A 24,809-nucleotide genomic window follows, 5' to 3' on the forward strand; every position below is an offset into this window, starting at 1 on the left:
ATATATTATATAATTTTAGAAAATATAAAATTATATAATATAATTCTAACTCTTATATATATATTTGTATGTGTATGTATTCGTTTTTAATATCGCCAAAACTTACGCAAATCACAATAGGAGAATCCGTTCCCTTGATAGCCTTCTTCACAACTGCAGTCTGCTCCATGATTCGTATTAATACAAACAGCATGTTCCGCGCAAGGATTTCGAACTAGACACGGCTCCTGGCAAGTATGCCCGATGCACGCCTCTGTCAGCGGACAATCCCTGTTGCTAGTGCAACCCGCTAGAGAAAGAGTGAGATAGCCCATGTAGCCCCAGAAAGTGTAGTGCACGAGTTATAGAACTTGAAATGAAAGAAATTTTCTTTGCGCAGCATGTGCATGATTTTCTCTTCTTTTCTATTGCAGCATTAGCCTTTCTTGCACATGTGCAAAAAAATATGCGAAACAGGAGAAAAACATTCTCCTAAATAAAGGAAAGACATGAATATCTCGAAGAGATCTCATTCGTCGCGATCATGCACGACATTTGTAATAGTATTATTAAATAAATATTCTGTGCTTTTTTTTTTTAAAGAACGGAGAATCTTATGTATATAATTTGCAAAATATATACGTGAGATATGTACAGTACATACATATTTACAAATCTTTCGATGGTTATAAATGACTGAAAATAAAATTAGATGCATCCAAACATGATGTTGACGCTCGTACGAACCTTTGACGCACGTGTTTGTTGACGGGTCGCATTGCATATCAGGTGGACAGTAAGGACATTTCGCTTTATTGCTGTCTCCTAAAAGAATTTTATAAAATAATAATTTTTTTTCGGAAATAAATATTCGTAAAATGCTATTCAATTTAATCGTGAATCTTACTTATGGCGCAGACCGGTCTATGATATTGAACATGACATTCTTCGACGAAGTCGCACGGATTGCCCAAGTTGCAAGGATTCACGCATTGTTGATTCACGCAAGCCAATTGGATGGGGCAGTCGTTATGTGTTGCACATTTCACGTCTAACGGAACAGACGCACATTAGATGCGGAAATTAATGTCATGAGTGAGAAAAGAGCGTAATGGAATGTTAATATACACTTCCCAACAGAAAATCTATTTGACCTAATCTTTAACCACTATGTCTTGGTATACTCTATCAAAAACGATAGCTATAACATTTTACTTAGCTCTATCACATAGGCATTGCGCCAGTGCAATACATAAACATGAACAAGAACAATGTACTTTTTCCTTTATGAGAGATAATGATATCTGTGTTATGTGTCCAGTATAAGAGAGCTAAGAGAGACATTGATGCGTCTACCTTTAAAGAAATTTTAAAATTTAAATTTTTTTTCGTGATTACAATCTATATTATTTACAATAACATTAATCTTGTGACAAGAGTTTCTTTATATGCAGTAACGGACAGTGTGCGTAAAAAAACGCTTTCCACAGAGCATAGACGACAAAAATTGCAATTTATTACATTTGTTAAATAGCTGTAAAACACAGAAAGTCGTGCAGAAGCGTGTTAATATACATAATCATGCAAAGAGCGCTAATGCAGCAGTCCTCGTCTGCATTTGGGAAGACAGTGTCTGACTGCCTGTTGACTATTTTCGGCACGGCCGTCATACGGGATATAGACAGGTGTTCGATTTACGCATCGCCCTTATGATATCAATGGCATTCTGTCATTCATTACATAGATTAGCCATTTCATGAAATAACCGATCATTCGGCAAGCAATGTTTACACCCTCCAGAATTGGTTGCTTCCAATTTTTATCTGGATACGATAATAACGGGCTCACATTGGAGGAAGCTTGCAGACAAGATCGGTGTGACAGTGACACATAAAATAATACCACAATTACAAAACTCCCGACGAGAAAAATTTTTACCTGGGAGTATGCTACAATTAGACGTGCTCTGCTCTGATTCTAAACACACAGGCCGATGATTCAGAACATCGCATAAAACATTCTCTGGGCATGGATTACAGGCCTTACACGGATTCTGGCATAGACGATCCACGCATGTCTCGCACTCTGTGCAATCTGTATCCAAGATGCAAGTCATATCTGTTTTATTCCAAGCAATTTCAGACGTGGTGGATTGTTCTGTAGAATATTGCATTGTCGCATATTGTTCTGTTGTAGAATATTCTGTTATAATGTGCTGTTCAGGTGTATATTGTTCCGTCGAGTATTGTTCTGTAGATTTTTCAAAAGTAGTACCATTCTCTACAGTAGAATATTCTTCTGTAGAGTATTCAGCTGTACTATGTTGTACTGTAGTAAATGATTGCGTAGATGTGATGGACTGCTCTGTAGTAGAATGCTCCTCTGTAGGATATTCAAAAGTACTATATCGTTCTGTAGTAGAAATCTGTTTTGTAGATTGTTCAGGTATAGTGTGTTGTTCTGTAGGCTGCTTTGATGTCTCAAGCTGTTCTGTAATAAAATATTCTTCTGTGCTATAACGTTCCGTAGTGGAAGTTTGTTCTGTCGATTCTTCCATTGTAGTATATTGTTTCAAAATAGTAGATTCTTCTGTAGGTTGTTGTGATGTTTTAAGCTGTTCCGTAGTAGAATATTCTTCTGTAAAATATTCAGAAGTACGGTATTGTTCCGTAGTTGAAACCTGTTCTGTAGATTGTGCAAATATAGTATATTGCTCTGTAGTCTGTTCTGATGTGGAATGTTCTTCTGTGGTATGTTCTGATGTGCCATAACCTTCTGTAGTAGAAATATATTCTGTAAACTCTTCAGTGTATTGTTTCGAGGTAGTGTATTGTTCTGTAGGTTGCTTTGACGTTCTGAATTGTTCTATTGTAGAATATTGCTCTGTAGAATATTCAGGAGTGCTATATTGTTCCGTAGTCGAGATCTGTCCTGTAGGTTGTGCAAATGTAGTGTATTGTTCTGTAGTCTGTTCTGTTGTAAGCTGTTCTGTAGTGGAACGATTTTCTGCGATATGTTCCAATATGCCATAACGTTCTGTAGTAGAAATATGTTCTGTAAACTCTTCAGGATATTGTTTCAAAGTAGTGTATTGTTCTGTAGGTTGCTGCGATGTTTTGATTTGTTCTATTGTAGAATATTGCTCTGTAGAATATTCAGGAGTGCTATATTGTTCCGTAGTCGAGATCTGTCCTGTAGGTTGTGCAAATGTAGTGTATTGTTCTGTAGTTTGTTCTGTTGTAAGCTGTTCTGTAGTGGAACGATCTTCTGCGGTATGTTCCGATATGCCATAACGTTCTGTAGTAGAAATATGTTCTGTTAACTCTTCAGTGTATTGTTTCGAAGTAGTGTATTGTTCTGTAAACTGTTGCGGCGTCCCAAGCAGTTTTGTTGTGGGATATCCTTCTGTAGTAAATTCAGATGTAGTATACTGTTCAGTAGTAGAAATCTGTTCTGTAGACTGTGCGGATGTAGTATACTGTTTCAAAGTAGTGTATTGTTCTGTAGGTTGCTGTGATGTTTCAAATTCTTTCGTAGAATATTCTTCTGTAAATTGAGATGTAGCATATTGTTCAGTGACAACGGATTGGTCTATTGTAGAAATATCAGTGCTTTTCTGAGTATTGATATTATCAGTAGTTGACTCATTTGTCGTAGATATAGGTGATTTAGATGTAATTACAGATAATGGAGTGGTATCTTTTACATATGACTCAGTGGTATATAATGATCCAATTTCGGCAGTGCTCGATTCTTGTGTAGTTTCTTTGGCACGTTCAATATTTATTGTAGATGTTTCAGCATGTTCTAGGATATTTGGAGATGATACAGTATGATCTGTTTGCATAGAAAACGTAGTACTGATTGTGCTATCAGTATTTTCTATATATGGTTTAGTAATTTCTTCTAACGGTTTTACTGTTAATTCTTTAGATTCTGTGGTAGTAAAATACTGTGTAGTAAAATATTGTGTCGTTGTAGCTATTGACGTTTCTCCAACACCTACATTAGGAACTTCTGTAGTAGGAACCATAGTTACATTCTTAGGAACTTCTGCAATGTTACTTACTTCCGTCGATTTAAACATTGTTGTTGTTTCAATGCCTTTATCAGAAATTGTAGTATCAATAATATCGGTACGATTAAATGTAAATGGAAAAGTTACAGTCGGAATAGCAGTTGTTTCAAATATTTCGGTTGTTGTAGAATTTTTCTCATAATCAAATTCAGATTCACTCTTTGTTGCCGCAGTTGTGGTAGAAGAAAATACATTTTCTGTAATCGTTTCTTTTGTAGGTGGAATAAGAGAAGTACTTGTTGATTCACTTTCAATAGTAATCGTACGTGCTGTTGTATATTCTGTTGAAGTTTCAATAAAATCAGTACTTTCAAATACTGAAGTAGTAAAACGACTAAACGTAACGTTCTCTAAAATATCAACGTTTGTCGTTGCAATTAAAGTATTGTTTAAAATATCAATTTCGGTTGCATTCAATATCGAAGGTACACTCGTTGTGTGATCCGAAAACTCGGTAACGGTTTCTGTCAATGCGACTGTTGTATCTGATATACTTATCATTTCGGTGGTAACATTTTCCAACAAATTTTCAGTAACTTCGGTTAAAGGAACTGTAGTTTTCTCCGTGTATGTAACAATTGATATCTCCGTGGTGGAAATAGGAGGTGTAGACGGCGGAAGATTAGTGCTTGTTCGTAATGTAGTATGAACGGTTTCGGAAGATGTGTGATCTGAATCTATAGAACGTAATGTTGTTACGCCACTATATAAACAATGTTTATCGTTAGGATCGCAACTGCAAATAGGCCTGTGCGCTTCAACCCGACACTGAACTGCCAATTGACACTCGTTGATACAGGGATCAACACAGGAACTTTCGACGCAAGCTTCTACGTCACTGCAGTCATCATCGGATTTGCAAACTGGCTTAGGCATGGGGTGAAGAACTGCTGCGGATATAATATAACGTAAACATAATAACTGATAAAGTGGCAAAAAACTGAAATTGAGAAGCGATTTTAATTAGGCTACGCTACAAATCAGTTTACAGTTTATTCTCAATTACTACAAATTAAGAGTTAGCATGCTCGCATCGTAATAGATAAGCTGATTATAAGAAACATTATATTTTAGGTCTTTACAGAGACAGATGTAACGGAAAAATCCTTCAGAGTAAATCGGCAGAGGAAATTGGCAGAATAGAGCAGGAGTTTAGGGTATGAGGAGAAGATACTTGTATCTGTAACTTGGAACCTGAAATATGCGTCCAGACAACAAAACAAGAAAACAATATGCATAAGATGTTATCGTAAAAAACAATTTCTTGCGCGTTAAAAACACTTCTGTAAATATGTTAAAATAATCACAAGCGATCATAAGAGTAACACAAAATTTTCAGCATATTTTGCTGTCTGAACGATGAAAAGACTGAAAAGTAGCAATTGTATGTCTCGTGTAAGGCCAGGCAATGTAAAGACGTGATAAAACGGCTAATGACAAGACTCAGACTAGTGTTTCTGAGAAATGGTGTTTACCTTTCATGCATCCGTATTTAGTATCTGGCACAAAGCCGGGGGGACAGAACTTGCAGATAGGCTTGTGCTCCTCCACGTAACAGGGGGCATCAGCCGAACAGGTGGAGTTTCTGCATGGGTCCACGCAGCGATAGTTGCGGCACGCCAAGTCTGGAGAGCAGCCACTGTCTCGCAGGCAAATGGAGAGGGAGGGATTGCAGTTTTTGGTGCAAATGCACACGGGACGGTGGTCCAGGACATCGCAGGTTTTATCGGCCGGGCACGGTCTTTTGTTTCGCACATTACAGGGATTTTGACATTTTCCGTTGACGCACGCGGCGTTCGACGGGCAATCGAAGTCCCTTGAGCAGGTGAGCGTGTCAGGGGCGCAGGTCAATTCCCCGATTTCGTTGACCACGAAGCCGTATTTGCAAACGCACGTAGGCCTGCGATTCCGTACCTGACACCTCTTGTTGATCTCGCAGGTATACCGATAACTCAAACACGGATCGCGACACTCGCCTGTCTGGGAGTGGCAGGAGAGGCTCTCTGGACAGTCGTGGTCGGAGGAACAACTGATGCTCGGCGTAGGTTTAGGATTGGGCGTATCGCATTTAGAATCTGGATGGCAGGCCGTGTGGGGCATGCCGATATAACACTGCGGACACGAGCAACGCGGCTTGTGCAGAACCACTCGGCACAAAGCATTGATCCCACAGGCACCGCGTAGCGCGCACGGGTCCAGACATTGTAGATTTATGCAGGCTTTTTCATTGGGGCACTCTAAGTCGCTGGTGCATTCGCGCTCTATTGTCACACGATAGTGGTGTAGTTGAACGGTGTAGAGTCAGTCGTGGTGGGTCGTGGGTGGGACAGGAAAAAAAAAGAAAAAAGCATTTATAAGAACTGTGAAAAGAAACTTTCTCACAAATAACATAAACCACATGCTTTGTATTTATATATGATGAAAGTAGGGTAGCTCTGTGAAGAAGTATAGAGTAAATAAAACAACGACTTTACATTTTATCAAAATATATCTTCTCGGAGAAATTACAACGGCAAGCAGCGATATTTACAACACAAGCCCCCACAGATTTCAGAATATAGGAAGAAATAATAAAACCCGTGAATATCAGCAAATATCAAGCATGGGTATATGAGAATGTCCCTTTCGCAGTTCCCAATCTGTACTAATCCTAGAATATAGAGATATATATATAAATATATATGGTGTCGATTGTAAATGTGTACCTCCTTGTATTCAAGTGGCACTATAAGGTAAACGAGTACATCCTCAAAACAGATTGGATACTGAAATAAACATTCTACATATAAAGTTATGTGTGAGATATGTGTAAGATACGTGTTCTCTCTCAATCAAAAATTATGTACAGTATGTCTTATATTGTATATATATATGTATATATATATATATATATTAATATATTAATTTTTATAATATATTAATATTAATTTCTAAAAACAAAACAGACTTAAAAAATTCTCAGGACTCACCTTTGGACAGGCGTTATTGATGTCGCATTTGATGCGACATTTGCCACTGTGACAAACCTCTCCGCAAGAACAGTCGTTTTGATTATGGCAACTGGTAGTGCAAAAACCGATCTCGTCGCACTCACACGAACCGTCGCAAGGAATCATGGTCTTGGCGCAATTGATCAAGGCGTTGCCGTAATAGTTAGCGGGACAGTTACATTGAGCTACGTGATTTACAACGCGACAGCCGGCACACTCTCCGCACGCTTTGCCTCCCTCGCATGGACCTGAAGATAATAATGCAATTAATTGCATCGCTCGTAATTAAAAAGTAATAATTTCACGATGTATGATTTATAGTATACTTACTTCTGCATTGATTGTTGATACAAGATTCATCACTTGGACATGTGTTATCGCTGCGACATCCAATGTCGCACATGCGATTGTGACATATTTGATTCGCAACGCAGTGATCATCGCTGTTACATATAGCTTTACAAATACCGCCATCGCAACGTTCATCGCTCAAGCAGTTTGCATCACTAAAAAAAATATAATTATTTAGCACGCATCGGAAAATCGTGAGAATTCGTTCACATGCTCATGTGATCTCTTACCTTCTACATATGGAATAACAAGATCTGCCATAGCACGTTTGTCCCGGTAAACATTCGAGTTTAGACGAGCAAGAAAGGAAAGCCTGTTTGCATCCGATACGAGCGTCTCCTATTAAGGGCGACGAGCACGTGCATATCTTTTGATGATTAACAGTCGTGCACTTGGCATTTACGCCGCAAGCGTCAGCCAATGAGCATGGATCTGTAAAAGTAAAAGCAAAAGATGATATACATTTATATGCCGCCTGACCATATAAAAAAAAAAAAACATAATTTACAGGAAAGCAAAACCATAAATTCGATAATCGCGTCTTATGCAAGAGAGAATTTTTATATAAAAAGAATATTAATAGAGATATCTCACCTGTACATTGGTTGTTTATACACGCATAATTGTCTTGACACTCAATATCCGCCCGACAACCGGAAACGCATACCAGTCCCTCGCAAATCCCGCCACTCCTGCAGTCTTCGTCCCGTCTGCAGAGTGATTTGCAGATACCGGAGCTGTCGCATCTCTCATTGCTCAAGCAGTTCTCATTAGTCGAGCACACAGATGTACATGTACCGGCGACGCAAGCCATACCCACGGCGCACTCCCGATTAGTCGTACAAGTCGGACCAGGTGATCTCAGACACGCGACCTTGGCTGTCGGATTCGGCATGAAGCCTGAAGGACAGGAACACGTGGCGCGTTGGTTGAAGACGATGCACTTGGCGTTTGGTCCGCATGGCGTGGCCTCGCACGGATTCACGCACTTGTTGCCTGAACACGCCTCGTTTGCGTTGCAATCCTCGTCGGCACGACAGCCAAATGTGCACATATTGTTCAGGCAAATGTGGCCCAGGAAGCAGTCATTGTCCAGTCGACAGGTTAGTAAGCAGTTGCCGCGAATGCATTTTTCGTTCAACGCGCATTCGTCGTCGATGGTGCAGATCGGCAAACAAACGTTCTCACGACAGGTGTTGCCTTGGTTGCAGTCTCCACTTCCTACACAGGATACTGGCACTACGAGCAATGATGGATTCGTAATTTTGTAAACAGTATGACGAGAAATTGTTCTAATGATAAATATTGAGAAATTGCGTTTCACACACTTACATCTTACGCATTCCACTTCAGAGTTACCGGTGAAGCCTGGTGGACAGCTGCACTGTTTAATGTGACTTTTCACTTTGCATTCGGCGTTTATGCCGCAGGCTTCTCTCACGTCACACGGATACAAACATTGTCCGTTCAAGCAAACATCGGACAAGTTGCATTCCTCATCCGATTGACAAGATGCTAAAATAATATTATTTATGTTATTAAATGCGACAGAGTATCTCTTCTATTGAAAAGTTTGATATTTAAAGATAACTTTTACTCACGTCGACAAATGCCCTCGTAACAATAGGTATTGACTGGACAATCAACGTGCGACGAACAGATGACCGGTTTCGGACGACATCCTACGCTCAGATTATTCGGATCGCCTTCGTAATCGGTGCGACACACGCAACTCGCGCTATGGTTACTCGCGATACAATCTGCATTTGGACCACACCGGGTACGTGCGCAAGTATCTAGAGTAAGAAAATTAGATTAGACACATACATATCTTTTAAATATATATTATATTATATTACATATAATTAAATATAAAGCAAAATATTTAAATTGATTAAAATGAAAAATAAGATATAATTATAAGAAATAAATTGACAAACTTGATATGCGTACCGAAACATTTCGGTACGTTATTAATATTAACGCATTTGGCAGTTAGCGGACAGTCTGTGTCCTGGAAACATTCCACCGGCGGTTGACAGCCGCTATTATAAGCATCTCCGACAGTACCGGGCTGACAATGACATTTGAAGTATCCCCGTGAGTTTTCGCACAATGCACCCGGTGCGCAGGGCGCATTGGCACAGTAATCTATCAGTTCGCAAGCATGCGTGGGTTCTCCCGTGTATCCAGGTTGACATGTACAAATCTAATGAAGAGACCGCACAAAGATCGTACGTTACCATAAAGATCATCACTCTATCCGATGAAAAGATCTAATCTCAAAGATTCTGGAACGAGATAATTACTTGTACGTGTTTCTCCGTTGTGCAAATCGCGTTTACGCCACAAGGATTATGAGCGAGGCAGGCGATTCTACATCTGTGCAGATCGCAGATCTTTTCCTGAGTACAATCTTCGTTGACTTCGCATTCGATAGGCTGACAACCGATCTTATCGTCTTTAGAGTTTCCGAAGAAACCGTGCTTACAGGAACACGTTGCGGCGTGATTATCAGTCTTACATTCGGCGTTACGGCCGCAGAGTATCAAATCACAAGCTGTACGGCACTCCGCCTATAATAATTAACAGAGGGACGAATATATATTATACATTGATAATTACTGAAACAATTAAAAGTTCATTTTCACACGCACTCATAGAGAAATTTTGTATATAATGAAACGTATGATTACCTGTCCGATATTGTTTTTAATGCACTTTTCGTCATACGCACAGTCATTGTCTGACGTGCAACGTAATTCTTGAACACATATGTTATTATGGCAGTATTGATATTCCGGGCAGCTGGAATTACTTCTGCAAGTAGGCTGACAAACGCCATTGATGCAGAGTTGATCGCCGATGCAATCCCTCGTACTTCCGCAAAGCGCTACGAGTTGCAAATAAGATTTAGACTTTATAACTCGTAATAAAAATTAATTTGATCATTTTTACATAATTATCTGAGCTTGATTTACCTGTGCATATACCTCCGTTGCACACCGAACCGGTTGCGCATTGCGAATCAGTCTTGCAATATTGGAGCGGCGTGCATCCAAGATTCGGATCACCTGTGCCGCCAGGTTGGCAGGTACACACCGCGCTATGATTGAGCGCGGAGCAATCAGCTCCATGTCCACAAACGTTCGAAAGAGAACAAGGATCGACGCATTTATGATCGAAGCATGCATCTGATTGACTGCAGTCGCTATGATAATTGCATTCCAGATGAATACACTCCGTCTAAAAATGCAAAGCGCGCGATTAGAAGATCGATTATAAACGGAAAATATATATAATGTTATATAAAAAAATATATAACGCCTTCCTTATTTAAATTTAATTAAAAACAGAAAATTATTATTTATCTATACATGCAAGCATAAAATAATATTAAACAACTAATCTCTTTTTAAAGTATTTTAAATAAAAAATCATTATAAAAATAAATACTCTAATTAAATTAATTTTAATATATGGGGATTTTGTGATTAATTATAAATACGTAAAATCTAACCTTTTTAGAAATGAACTTAATACTCACTGCTGGATTTCCTGTTGTCTGCCCAGGACATCTGCAGATTGGAACGTGATCACGTGCAAGACACTCCGCATTTCTACCGCAAATTCCCGGTGCCTCGCATGGATTAGTGCATTTATTATCAATGCAAGCGGCTGAATTAGGACAATCCGAATCTGTGAAGCAATCGCCGGGTTCCTTACAACCAGTTTTGAATGGATCTCCTACCAAACCATGCGGGCAAACACAGGCAAACGATCCCTCCGTGTTTTGGCATCTATATGTTTTCGAGATGTTATTACGAAATACCGATTGAGAAATTATAAGTTCTTGTAATTAATTATTGAAGATTGTAAATTTTGCTTACGTAGCTGAGGAATGGCTTAAATATAAAGCAAAATATTTAAATTGATTAAAATGAAAAATAAGATATAATTATAAGAAATAAATTGACAAACTTGATATGCGTACCGAAACATTTCGGTACGTTATTAATATTAACGCATTTGGCAGTTAGCGGACAGTCTGTGTCCTGGAAACATTCCACCGGCGGTTGACAGCCGCTATTATAAGCATCTCCGACAGTACCGGGCTGACAATGACATTTGAAGTATCCCCGTGAGTTTTCGCACAATGCACCCGGTGCGCAGGGCGCATTGGCACAGTAATCTATCAGTTCGCAAACATGCGTGGGTTCTCCCGTGTATCCAGGTTGACATGTACAAATCTAATGAAGAGACCGCACAAAGATCGTACGTTACCATAAAGATCATCACTCTATCCGATGAAAAGATCTAATCTCAAAGATTCTGGAACGAGATAATTACTTGTACGTGTTTCTCCGTTGTGCAAATCGCGTTTACGCCACAAGGATTATGAGCGAGGCAGGCGATTCTACATCTGTGCAGATCGCAGATCTTTTCCTGAGTACAATCTTCGTTGACTTCGCATTCGATAGGCTGACAACCGATCTTATCGTCTTTAGAGTTTCCGAAGAAACCGTGCTTACAGGAACACGTTGCGGCGTGATTATCAGTCTTACATTCGGCGTTACGGCCGCAGAGTATCAAATCACAAGCTGTACGGCACTCCGCCTATAATAATTAACAGAGGGACGAATATATATTATACATTGATAATTACTGAAACAATTAAAAGTTCATTTTCACACGCACTCATAGAGAAATTTTGTATATAATGAAACGTATGATTACCTGTCCGATATTGTTTTTAATGCACTTTTCGTCATACGCACAGTCATTGTCTGACGTGCAACGTAATTCTTGAACACATATGTTATTATGGCAGTATTGATATTCCGGGCAGCTGGAATTACTTCTGCAAGTAGGCTGACAAACGCCATTGATGCAGAGTTGATCGCCGATGCAATCCCTCGTACTTCCGCAAAGCGCTACGAGTTGCAAATAAGATTTAGACTTTATAACTCGTAATAAAAATTAATTTGATCATTTTTACATAATTATCTGAGCTTGATTTACCTGTGCATATACCTCCGTTGCACACCGAACCGGTTGCGCATTGCGAATCAGTCTTGCAATATTGGAGCGGCGTGCATCCAAGATTCGGATCACCTGTGCCGCCAGGTTGGCAGGTACACACCGCGCTATGATTGAGCGCGGAGCAATCAGCTCCATGTCCACAAACGTTCGAAAGAGAACAAGGATCGACGCATTTATGATCGAAGCATGCATCTGATTGACTGCAGTCGCTATGATAATTGCATTCCAGATGAATACACTCCGTCTAAAAATGCAAAGCGCGCGATTAGAAGATCGATTATAAACGGAAAATATATATAATGTTATATAAAAAAATATATAACGCCTTCCTTATTTAAATTTAATTAAAAACAGAAAATTATTATTTATCTATACATGCAAGCATAAAATAATATTAAACAACTAATCTCTTTTTAAAGTATTTTAAATAAAAAATCATTATAAAAATAAATACTCTAATTAAATTAATTTTAATATATGGGGATTTTGTGATTAATTATAAATACGTAAAATCTAACCTTTTTAGAAATGAACTTAATACTCACTGCTGGATTTCCTGTTGTCTGCCCAGGACATCTGCAGATTGGAACGTGATCACGTGCAAGACACTCCGCATTTCTACCGCAAATTCCCGGTGCCTCGCATGGATTAGTGCATTTATTATCAATGCAAGCGGCTGAATTAGGACAATCCGAATCTGTGAAGCAATCGCCGGGTTCCTTACAACCAGTTTTGAATGGATCTCCTACCAAACCATGCGGGCAAACACAGGCAAACGATCCCTCCGTGTTTTGGCATCTATATGTTTTCGAGATGTTATTACGAAATACCGATTGAGAAATTATAAGTTCTTGTAATTAATTATTGAAGATTGTAAATTTTGCTTACGTAGCTGAGGAATGGCAAGGATTTTGCAAGCACTCATTAACGTCAGCGCAGATGTCGCCGATGAGAACAAAACCAGGGTAGCATTTACAGACGCTGACATGGTCGATGGCCAGGCAATTGCCATATCCGCAATTTACTTGATTGCAAGGACCTGATTAGAAAGAAGTTGAAAGTTGAAAGATTTAGAAGATCTGATATTTATCGCGCATTTTACTAAAACACAATAAATATATCAAGTGCAACGCAATCTTTATCAATACAGAGTAAGTATCGCAATAACGCGGCAACTTACTGCTGCACTTGTTGATCTCCTGATTGCAGTATTTATCTATCGGACAATCACTGTTGGAAAGGCATTCTACTTTGAAGCAGCCCGAGGCATCGCCGATGTAACCAGGCTGGCATTGACAACCAGCCGTGTGATCCAGAACGGTGCAAATAGTATTCAAGCCGCAGTCGACGAAAGAACACGGATCCGAACAATTGTGATGAATGCAGGCTTGCGTGTCCGGACAATCCGTTTGCGAGATGCATTGATGCGGCAGAGTGCAGCCCGATCCTATAGGATCGCCCGCAGTGCCTTGAGGACAAGTGCAACGATAAGATCCGTGGAGATTAATACATTCGGCACTCGGATGACACGGTTGATCCTCGCACTCATTTATATCCAGACAATGTTCGGGACCGGCGATAAATCCATGGCTGCATCTGAAAAGTTAAATTAAATATTTTACAAGACCTCCTACACACAAAGATAAAATATCTATTTTAAATATGCAGCATATAAGCAATATATATTTAGTAAGATAATTCGTCAGATAAAATGACTGATACCTGCACTTGTTGTTGATGCACACTTCGTCGCGTTTGCACCCGACATCCGATGTACAGCCGGCTTCGCAAGTACCATCGATACACAGTTCGCCGGGCAAACAGTTACTATCACCGTAACATATCTTTACGCAAATACCATTCTTGCAACGTTCGCCTTGCGCGCAGTTGTTTTGTTCCGAACATTGACATTGGCACAATCCCGAGACGCATAGATGTTGACTAGGACAGTCCTGCGGAGTCTGACATGTGCTCGGCACTCGAACACAACCTTGTTCCGGAGTAGGATTACCGTGAAAACCAAGAGGACACGTGCATGTAACCGCATGATTTGTGCAACTACAGATTGCATTTGATCCACATACGTCTTTTCTGTCGCAAGGATCTAGAAATAAATCGGAAATATTTTTTTTTATTTCAGAATCTTCTTACATATTTTGTTTTGTTAATTTATATTAATATAAAAAATAATGTGTTTATAAAGATAATATAGTTGCAGCATACCTTGACACTTATTGTTAATACATGATTCAATAGTTAGGCAGTTTTTGTTGCTGCGACAACCGAGAATACACCCTCCGCTAGCACATGCCTGATCCACTTGGCACTGAGAATGCGAAATGCATGATACCATACACTTGTTGTTGATACATTTCTCTCCGTCTGAACAATCGGCGACCGAACGACAAACAGCTAAAAAACGACAAGAGTTTTCTCATAACATTTTTAAAAACTTTTCAAATTAAAATTTTTCAATTTGACGTATAACAAAATTACTATATATTAATTCACTGTTAACCTATTTAATAATTAATAAGAACGTCGGATATTACCTCTGCATTGTCCATCAAGACACACGTTGTTCTCGCATTCAGAATCCACCGTGCAATAATTCGTACCCCGTACGCAGCCGTGTTCCGGGCCCTTCGAGGACGGCACGAATCTGTGGATGCACTTGCAACTTGGCCGATCGTCCACGACCTCGCAGAGCGCGTTGGCGCCGCACGCGTTCTCGCACGGATTCACGCAGCGATGTTCGTGACAGATGGAATGTACCGGACAGTCCTTGGAACCGGAGCAATATCCTTCCGGCTGGCAGCCGTTCGTGTAAGGATCGCCCACGTGATTCGGCGGGCACCGACACACCGGTTCATTCGTCGAACCAGCGACGCAGAGCGCGGTCGGATGACAGGAGTCCGGACGACACGTCTCGACGGGGACGCACTCGACGTCGGGCACCGGGTTCGGGCGTAGTCCGGGCGGGCACTGGCAGATCGCTTTGTGGTCGTCCGCGATGCAAACGGCATTCACCCCGCACGCGTTCTCGTCGCAGGCATCGTAGCAAGTGTGCGTAAGCCGGTTGCAGAGCTGCGCCGGCGGGCAATCGATGTTGTAAACGCAGGGCACCGCGCGGCAACCGGACGTCGGGTCGTTTGGATCGCCGGCGTATGATCCTAGCGGGCACTCGCAGTTAGCCACGTGATTATTGACGACGCAGAGCGCGTTCGGACCGCAGGAGATAAAATCGCAGACCAGTTGACAGGCGAGCGGACCATCTGGAGTGCCGCGACACGTCTGATCCTCTGAACATTCGCTGTCGGTGGTGCAACGGTTCTCGCGCGGGCTCTGACAGCCCCGGCGATCGTTCGGATTACCGGTGTAGCCCGGCAAACAATCGCAACGGCCGTGATGGTTTTCCGCCACGCAGCGGGAATTCGCGGTGCAGGTGAAACCGTCGCAAAGCGACATACATTTGAGCACGCCGAGCGCGTCCGGTCTGCAAGCCTCACTCGAATGGCAATCGTTGTCGCTTATGCAATCGGGCACCGACGGCTTCTCGCAAGACGACAGTACCGGATTCCACTCATAGCCGTCTTGACACTTACAGGTAGCATGACCGGGTACAACGTCAGGCTCGCATTTCTGATAAGCGCCGCACACCACGTTGCTGCAAGGATTCACGCAGTCACGTATACCACCGTCTAAGGTGATGCAGAAGAAACCTGGCTCACAGTCCGAATCGTGTGTGCATCGTAGTATCACGGATTTGGATGGCTGACAACCCTCGACCAGATTACTCGGATTGCCCTGGTAACCGTCGACGCACAAGCAGGAAGACACGTGATTTTGCGTGATGCATAATGCGTTAGGTCCGCACTGTAGCTTGCTGCAAGCATCCACACACTTGCGAACTCCTTTACCGATCTGGAAGCAAATCTCCTGGGGCTCGCATTCAAGATCATTCGAGCAATGGCCATGCAAGTGACAGCCTTTGTGCAGATCGTTGGGATTGCCGCTGTAACCAGGGGGACACACGCATGCTCCGTTTTGACAAACAGATCTGGGGCCGCATTTTATGTCACTGCATTGGTTTATGCACTTATGATCGACACAGGTGTAATCGAAAGGACATGGTGCAGTGTCACTGCAGACGCAAGTCGAAGGATCGGCGCACGGGCCTACTTGCACCTGCCGGCATCCGACGAAGGGATTGCCAAAGAAGCCATTCTTGCAACGACAATCGTAGCTTCCGATGGTATTGATGCACACCGCGTTACTGCCACATGCATTTCCGTTGCATTCATTGATGTCTAATGAAGAAATATAAAAGAGATTTGTAAGACTCTTACTTTTATATTTATTACGATTAGTACTAAAGTATTAGAAGAAAATGAAAATATTGTGGCAGTGTTTCAACAAATGGCTTTCTGTTAAATGGCAATATAGTTACAAGTAATTATTAAAAAAACATAAAGAGATCACAAATAGAAGATGATGAAAATTATTTAAATACAAATATTTACAAATACAATTTATAAATACAAATTTATAAATACAAATAAGCTGGTTGATTTTTATAATAAAAGATTGTCATAATTCTCTTTCCGATATTTACATGTTGTGCAAAATTATTCAATTATACTCTTTAAATTTTATCACATACCACTTCTGTAACAATTATAAAAAACAACATACTGCTGACAAACTGAGAAATTTACAATTTAAATAAAATTTAATTTTAAAAAATAGTATAAAAAATTAAATTAAAATTAGCTATACTAACCAAAGCATTGGATAAACGGATTGCCAGCGAAACCATGTGGGCAGAGACACTCGACAGCATTGGGACCTGCGTTACAATGCGCGTCCTTTCCGCACACCGCGGTGGAGCAATCAGATTTCTCTTGAATACCACAGCCGTGATAAGGATTTCCACTAGTACCCGGATTGCAGACACATTTTGATTCTTGAAGACCATATTCGCAATGCGCGTTTTTCCCGCAGATTGGATCGCAATGAGGTGGTTGAATCGCTATGTATATAGAGATAAATTATTTAATACTTATAAATTATTAAATATTATGTTTCTCTTTTTTTCTAGAGAAACATTTGTGAAACGATATAAATCTCACCACGGACGCGTATTACACTTACGTGGCATACAGAGTAGGTCGGGATTGCCGACAAAGTAAGGGTTGCACACGCATTTATTCGTTAAAGGCTCGCACACGGCTCCGATGCCGCAAACCACCCCCTCGCAACGTCGCTTGCAACGTCCGCTGATGCACACGCTTGGCTCGGCGCATGGGATTTCAGGTGAGCAAACATCCGGCACGCATTGTCCACCAGGGAAAGGATTACCCATAAAACCTTCGATACATTTACAGGTCGGCCCATCGTAACTGACGATACATTGAGCCCCGGTGCCGCAAACAAAGCCATCGCATTCTATATTAGGAAAAAATTGCAATATGCAATTATATTGCAACATGCAATAAAATCACAGCTGATATCCCTCACTAATTAATAACAGATTAACAAAATATACGCGTAAAAATTAAAATTGATAATATAATAAAATATCATCCAATATCTTTTAACAAACAATTTATATAAATCGTTCGTAATATTATTTTTTAATTAAAAAATATCTCTTACAATTATTTAATTAAAATACTATACGATTCCCGTGCAGTATTATTTAAAAATATATACTCACGTGAGACACATTCGTTGTTTACGCCCTCCGTGAAACCAATAACGCATCTACACCACGCGGCGTGCTTATCGGGCTCGCAATACGCGTTTGGACCGCACGGTATATTGTCGCAAGGATTAACGCAGCTTCCTTGGACGCATGCCAGATAATTTTCACAATCGTCGTTGGAGGAACACTTGTTTTTGCCAGTCGGAACTCCCGTACAGCCGGCACCGTAAGAATCACCAACCATACCTTTAGGACACTCGCACACGTGATCTCCCTTCGTGTTGATACAATACGCGCCATGACCGCAAGGATTATTCGCGCACTCGTTCACGTCAACGCAACCGTGCTGCGGATCACCCTCGAAGCCAGCCTCGCACATGCATCGCGGCGGATCGCTCGGCGTGCATTTCGCGTTAATACCGCATGGGAAACGGTCGCAAGGATCTGCAATAATGGAGAATATTAATGACAAAACTATGAAAACTATAATTATAATAAAAAAATGGATTTTTCGTAGACTCACTCTTGCATAGATTTCCATCCAAGGGATCTGTGTAGAACGGTGGTGGACACACGCATTCGCCGGGTTGCACGCATTTCTCGTTAGCCTTGCATTCGTTGTCGTTGGTACATCTCTTCTGGGCTGGAGAGCAAAGGCCATTGTACGGATCGCCGCCATATCCGTGCGGGCACACGCATTGATGGGCGCCTGGTATATTGATACATTCGGCACCGTAACCGCAGACTTGGTGTCCCACGATACACTCGTTTATATCTACGTACAAATTAATAATTGATCCATCGATCGTATCAAGTACAATTATCAACTGCTATCAATTATCAACCTAACCTGCATGTCAATCAACAATTATCAACCTAACCTGCATGTCGATCAACAATTATCAACCTAACCTGCATGTCTCTCGACACGACTGTCGTCAAATAAAAAATTCACGCTCGTAAGTCAAAATAACCGAAAACAACGTACCTTCGCAGGATCCATCAAATTTGGTCGTGTAACCTTTGGGACAGGCGCAATAGCTGACACCGCCGGCAATCGTAATACACTCGGCACCGCTCGGACACTTCTCGCCTTTCGAGCATCCAGCCAGCATGCATTTGCCATTGACGATCTTGTACGGCGGTTGACACTGACATTCGATGCTGTTGCATTCTGCGAATTTTCAAAATTTTCCAGTCTTAATCAACAGTATCAACAATAGTAATAATTATCATAATTTATATTATGAATATGTATAAGAATATCAAAGATAAATCGAAAATATTGTCTACCTTCGCAAAGCGAGAAAGGATTTCCATTGAAGCCCGGTGGACACTGGCACTCATAGCTGCCGGGGAGATTTTTGCAAATTGCATTGACGCCGCAGGCAGGCTTCTCTCTTAGCTCCATACATTCGTTGATGTCTCTGCATTTACCCGTCTCGTGATCGCGCATATAACCGCGTTGACAGATACAAACGCTACTGCCCACGAATTCATCCTTAATACACTGCTCTCCAGCGGGACAGGGCGCACTGGGGCCACATACATGAGGTGTTTTCGTCTTTTGACAGCCGCCGCTGTAAGGATCGCCCGTCATGCCGCTCGGACATTGACACGAGAAGGAACCGGGCTCATTGTTGCAGATAGCGCCCGGAGGACACGGATTTATCGCGCACTCGTCGATATCCCGGCAACCACCCTTTACTCCAGGCTTTCCGGTGTAACCGTTGCTGCAAAGGCACGTCGCCACGTCGTTCAGGAGCATGCAGTGGGCGTTTGGTCCGCAGGATAGATCTTCACATGGATCTGATCGGGCAAATGCAAAAAATTACGTGCTAATAGTATTTTGTATACATAAAAAAAGAAAACAATTTTTCTGCATTTTATATAAAAAATATGAAAGGAAAGTTATATAAAACATCTCATTTAAAATAAGAAATATATTATACTTACGCCTGCAATCGTTTCCGACATTGGGCTCGGGACATAGACATCTCTTTTGCGGATCACAAATAGCGTTTCCTGGACAATCGTCATCAACCTCGCACCTGACTATACCAACACACTTAATGTAGGGATCGGGATCCGGTATGGTTTCCTCCGGACAAGTGCAAGCGTAAGAACCTTCGGTATTAGTACACGTTGCTCCATGACCGCAAACAGGTTTGGTGCATTCATCAAAATCTGCATTTATTTAAACAATATGTAAATTTAATCAATAAGTAAATACAAAGCAATAATTGAATTAGTATAATTTATAAATAGAGATATCGATAGATTTATTATTAAATAATAAATAGTTATCTATACACATATATAAATATTAATAAATTAATAATAGATTTTTGTAAAATTATGCAAAATTAGAATATTTATTATTAATTAATAATTTATCTTGTGCAAGAGTTTTACCTATACATTGTTTGAAGGCATTTCCTGAAAAGCCAGGTTTACATTGACAACTGAAATCACCGGGTATATTCGTGCAAATAGCATTTTTGCCGCATCTTCCAGAAGGTCCATTTATTGCATCGCATTCGTTTATGTCTAGATAAGGAAAATAAAACCGTATTCGCAAAAGAAAACTTCTATTTATGCGAAGGAATAGTCAATGAATGTCTTGATTTATAGAGAAAACATCCATTTACTTACCAACACATCCAGCCGCTATATCGTTTGGATTAAAGGTCCAACCGTCTTCGCAAATGCAATAAGCCTCGTGACCGTCAGCCTTACAGAAGGCATGTTCGCCGCAAGTTACCTCATCACACGGTGCTTCGAAATAACATAAATTATGTAATTTTATAAAAGAGAGTTCTTGTTTTTTCTCTTTATAATTTTCTTAAAAATTTTTTTGTATGTAACGTTTTTCTTTCTAAAATGTAATACTATGGTAAATATAATTAACGATTACCTTTACATGCTATGTGGGGCGGAGTACCAACGAATCCGGATTCGCATTCGCAATGATAGCTCCCTCTAATATTCGTACAGATCGATGCGGGTCCGCAGGGATTAGTAAGACACTCGTCCAGATCTGTGCACTCAGCACCGACAGCCTTGAAACCATCCTTACAGAAGCACTGCCCTTCGATGCACTCGGCATTGTTGACACAGTCAAAGTTCGATTTACAAAGAGTCGTTACGTCGGTCTGAAAATTATATGACGGTGACAATTCCTTTCACATATTCATTATATTGGTCTTGGAAATAAAAACCGGTTTTTTTGTGCCTGTAGGTATATTTTTTAGATCCGCGAATAAGGAACACATATGTAATAAATGGAATTGTGAGAATAGGTTTTGCGGCTTTACAAACAACGGAAAGAATATGGCTTTGGAAAAGAGGTAAACTGTATAAAACCGGTTCGCATTCGTCTTGGTTTGGCATACAATGCCGCTTTGTTTGCTTTCTTTTTTCTGTCACCTTCGTAAAGAAGAACCGCGAACCGGTCCAAGATGCAGAGCAGAATCTATTTTTGGGAGATGTTTGTCTCGGGATATTTGTAGGCCTTGTGTATACTTATGTATGCACGAGGTGACTACTCAAGACACAACGGGATTATTGAATTATTACCTGTTCGCATGCAACTGCCGAACTGGGGTTGGCACTATACCCCGTGGGGCAGATGCAATTGTAACCAGGTACCTCGTTCTTGCAAATCGCATTCCTACCACAAGGATTCTCCAGAGCCGTGCACTCGTCGATATCTAGAAAAGAAACGAGATATCGTGATAATAGAAAAATCTTATTAATTTAAATAACGTGCAAATCAGTTTGAGAATCGACGACACGCACATTTATGTGTTGAGCGATCATTTTAAACGATCTATAATTTGCGACAAAATTTGAAATAGAATTCTATGTATAATTTTATATGTCGTGTAACAAAAAGCATTTAAGAAAAAAATAACACATATATATACAAAACACATACCACACAATACACATTAAAATATGCGTTAAAGAATATTATTTACGATTTTATCGCAAATTATAAATTGTCTAAAGCAGACTTGACAGGCTAAAAAAATTTGACTTTGTATGATAAAAGCGGGAAGTACAAGCATAAATCTAATTTTATGCAAATAATCAATTTCTAATTTATGGAAATATAAAGAAGAAATTGTAATAAATATATCAAAGTCATATCTCAACAGAAGATTGGATCTGGCACTCTTAGATGCATTCATTGAATTCATATAGTGAGTGTCTCTCCGCAAGAAGAGATGTATCAGTAAGCTAACCACTGCACTCCTTGAAAGGGTCGCCCGTGTAATCCGCCTTGCAGCTGCAGACGAAGCTGCCGATCGTGTCGATGCATTCGGCATTCTCGCCGCATGGATTGCGCTTGCATTCATTCACGTCTGTTAATCGCAAGATGAGTCTTATTAATCGTTAACGCGCAATACAAACATGCAATGAGATAGATTAAAAATATAGCAAGCTTGGTGACTGACTTTCGCAAAGGGTTAGTCCTTGGCCGATGAAACCCAGCGGGCAAATGCACTTGTACGAGCCCGGGACGTTGATGCATCTCGCGTTGGTCACGCAAGCGTTCGCGCCAACGCACTCGTTCACGTCGACGCAACCATGCGTGGGATCCATTTGATAACCGACATGGCATCTGCACTCGAAGCTACCGTCGGTGTTTACACATTCCGAGTTTGCTCCGCAAGGTAAACCTTCCTCGCACTCGTTTATATCTGTTAGTGACGGTTAGTTAGTTGATTAATTCTTGGCACGAGCACAAACGCAAAAGTCTGTGAGTTTAAGCGGGACTGTTACAAACATATATTATAACACAGACTAACACACAATAAATCTTGGAATCTAAACTCTAGCATAAGTACTAAAGCTAGCATATTTTTGCTATCTCTCTTGGTGAGAGATTTTAATCAAAATGAATTTTACGTTTGTTAAAATACTGATTAGAGTCATGATAAACAATGTTATATTATTGAAGCATGATAATTAATGTAAAGTCGTTCCTACGATACAAAATTTTATTTCTTACTTACCACACATAACTGTATTGTTGTAATATAACAATTTAGCTCTCAGTAGTTGCAATAAAGTATAACAAGTAAGTAAGATGGTAATTATAAAAATTTTCTCAGGTCTTACCATGACAACCTGACAATGGATCACCGTTCATTCCCTCAGGACAGGAACACCGGAAGCTACCGTATACGTTCGTACAGAGAGCAGAACGTCCGCAAGGACTCCTTAGACACTCGTCGATGTCCCTGCACTCCTCATCGGGACTACCGTCGTATCCTTGAGGACATTCGCATTTATGCGCGCCTGGTAAGTTTACGCATAGTGCACCCCTTCCGCAGGCACCCTCGTATTCGCATTCGTTAATATCGATACACTAAATTTAAACAAATTTATAATTATATATATTATCCCTAATTTGCCGCTATCTAATAAATCCATTATTATTTTTTTAATTTCCCGCAATAGATTTTAAACTTTATATTTTATCTATATAAGTCTAAATTTATTTTACATATAATATATAAGGAAATTTTTAAAATTAATCAAAATATTTAAATTGTTTTACGATTAAAAAACTTTAAACAAATATTTAATATTGTTATTATTAATAATTATTACTTTCATTATTATGATCAAAAATTTTTATACAAATGTTTTTATATATAATTGGAATTTGTCTATATATAATATATAATCTATATTCTATTGATATACTATTAATATACTATCTATATTCTATTGATATACCTGTTTTTATTATTTTCATGTACTCACACTGTTGTACGGGTCTCCCGTAAATCCGTCTTGACACGTGCAGGTGTAATTGCCAGGTATGTTGTGACACACGGTATTGTCGCCGCATGCACCTGGTATCGCGCATTCATTCACATCTTCGCAATGCACCTCACCGTCGCCGATGTAGCCGGATTTGCATTTACACAGAAAATTCGAAGGAAGATTACAGCATTCGGCATTTTCAACGCAACGTCCCGCGAGCGCTGGATCGTCGCATTCGTTGATATCTGCAGATACGATTTTATAAATAACCAAAACACGTATACGCAATAATTATTATCGTTTTGCAGATAATAAACTTACCCTCGCAGTGAAAGCCGTCACCTCGATATCCGGGAAAGCAGGAACATTGGAAGCTGCCAAGAGTATTTGTACAGTGGGCAAATATATCACAGGGCCGATATTTACACTCATTCTCATCTGTAATTTTTAATTTTTGCGTGAATATTACTTAATATTAAATTAAAGAATAAAAGAGAATAAGCTTACAGTATATATACTTGCGTCGAATTTATCCAAAGGTTTGCGATAGAATATATATGCATTAATTAAATAGTCATGACAAAAGGAGTATTATAGGAGTAATTATTAGTAAATACAGGGTTGTTATAATAATGTATAAATGGAGTTATACAAACCTGGAACTTGACAATTACATCCTCCAAACCCATCATTACAGTGACAGACCGAATTCAGACATACACCGTTTTGACATTTGGTGCCGTCCTCTTTTGTGCAGTCGTCTATAAATAAGATTTTTATAAAACTTATTTTTTAATAATTCTTTTATATCATAAAATATATATTTTAATATAAATATATACATATTTAAGTTTTTAATTTAATAATTTATATTGTT

General features: G+C 40.0%; 1 protein-coding gene across 1 annotated transcript in view; it reads right to left on the minus strand.

Annotated features, from left to right (window-relative positions):
- Positions 1 to 24,809, minus strand: part of LOC115238466 — a 75,246-nt gene that overhangs the window by 49,149 nt on the left and 1,288 nt on the right. The window contains 37 exon segments of the mRNA XM_029812320.1: positions 107 to 289; positions 727 to 804; positions 887 to 1,030; positions 1,918 to 4,947; positions 5,533 to 6,318; positions 6,453 to 6,492; positions 6,763 to 6,822; positions 7,027 to 7,295; positions 7,378 to 7,553; positions 7,629 to 7,830; positions 7,993 to 8,637; positions 8,731 to 8,913; positions 9,000 to 9,194; positions 9,352 to 9,607; positions 11,749 to 12,015; positions 12,136 to 12,332; positions 12,421 to 12,685; positions 12,987 to 13,239; positions 13,330 to 13,480; positions 13,622 to 14,037; positions 14,164 to 14,545; positions 14,665 to 14,853; positions 14,994 to 16,751; positions 17,225 to 17,473; positions 17,596 to 17,889; positions 18,161 to 18,592; positions 18,672 to 18,923; positions 19,137 to 19,322; positions 19,442 to 19,957; positions 20,105 to 20,335; positions 20,564 to 20,698; positions 20,804 to 20,926; positions 21,066 to 21,303; positions 21,728 to 21,861; positions 23,279 to 23,528; positions 23,930 to 24,097; positions 24,100 to 24,177. Coding sequence (XP_029668180.1) covers positions 107 to 289; positions 727 to 804; positions 887 to 1,030; positions 1,918 to 4,947; positions 5,533 to 6,318; positions 6,453 to 6,492; positions 6,763 to 6,822; positions 7,027 to 7,295; positions 7,378 to 7,553; positions 7,629 to 7,830; positions 7,993 to 8,637; positions 8,731 to 8,913; positions 9,000 to 9,194; positions 9,352 to 9,607; positions 11,749 to 12,015; positions 12,136 to 12,332; positions 12,421 to 12,685; positions 12,987 to 13,239; positions 13,330 to 13,480; positions 13,622 to 14,037; positions 14,164 to 14,545; positions 14,665 to 14,853; positions 14,994 to 16,751; positions 17,225 to 17,473; positions 17,596 to 17,889; positions 18,161 to 18,592; positions 18,672 to 18,923; positions 19,137 to 19,322; positions 19,442 to 19,957; positions 20,105 to 20,335; positions 20,564 to 20,698; positions 20,804 to 20,926; positions 21,066 to 21,303; positions 21,728 to 21,861; positions 23,279 to 23,528; positions 23,930 to 24,097; positions 24,100 to 24,177 — 13,411 coding nt within the window.

The sequence above is a fragment of the Formica exsecta genome, unplaced genomic scaffold (assembly GCF_003651465.1).
Source record: "Formica exsecta isolate Colony F162 unplaced genomic scaffold, ASM365146v1 scaffold34, whole genome shotgun sequence".
Lineage (NCBI taxonomy): Eukaryota > Metazoa > Arthropoda > Insecta > Hymenoptera > Formicidae > Formica > Formica exsecta.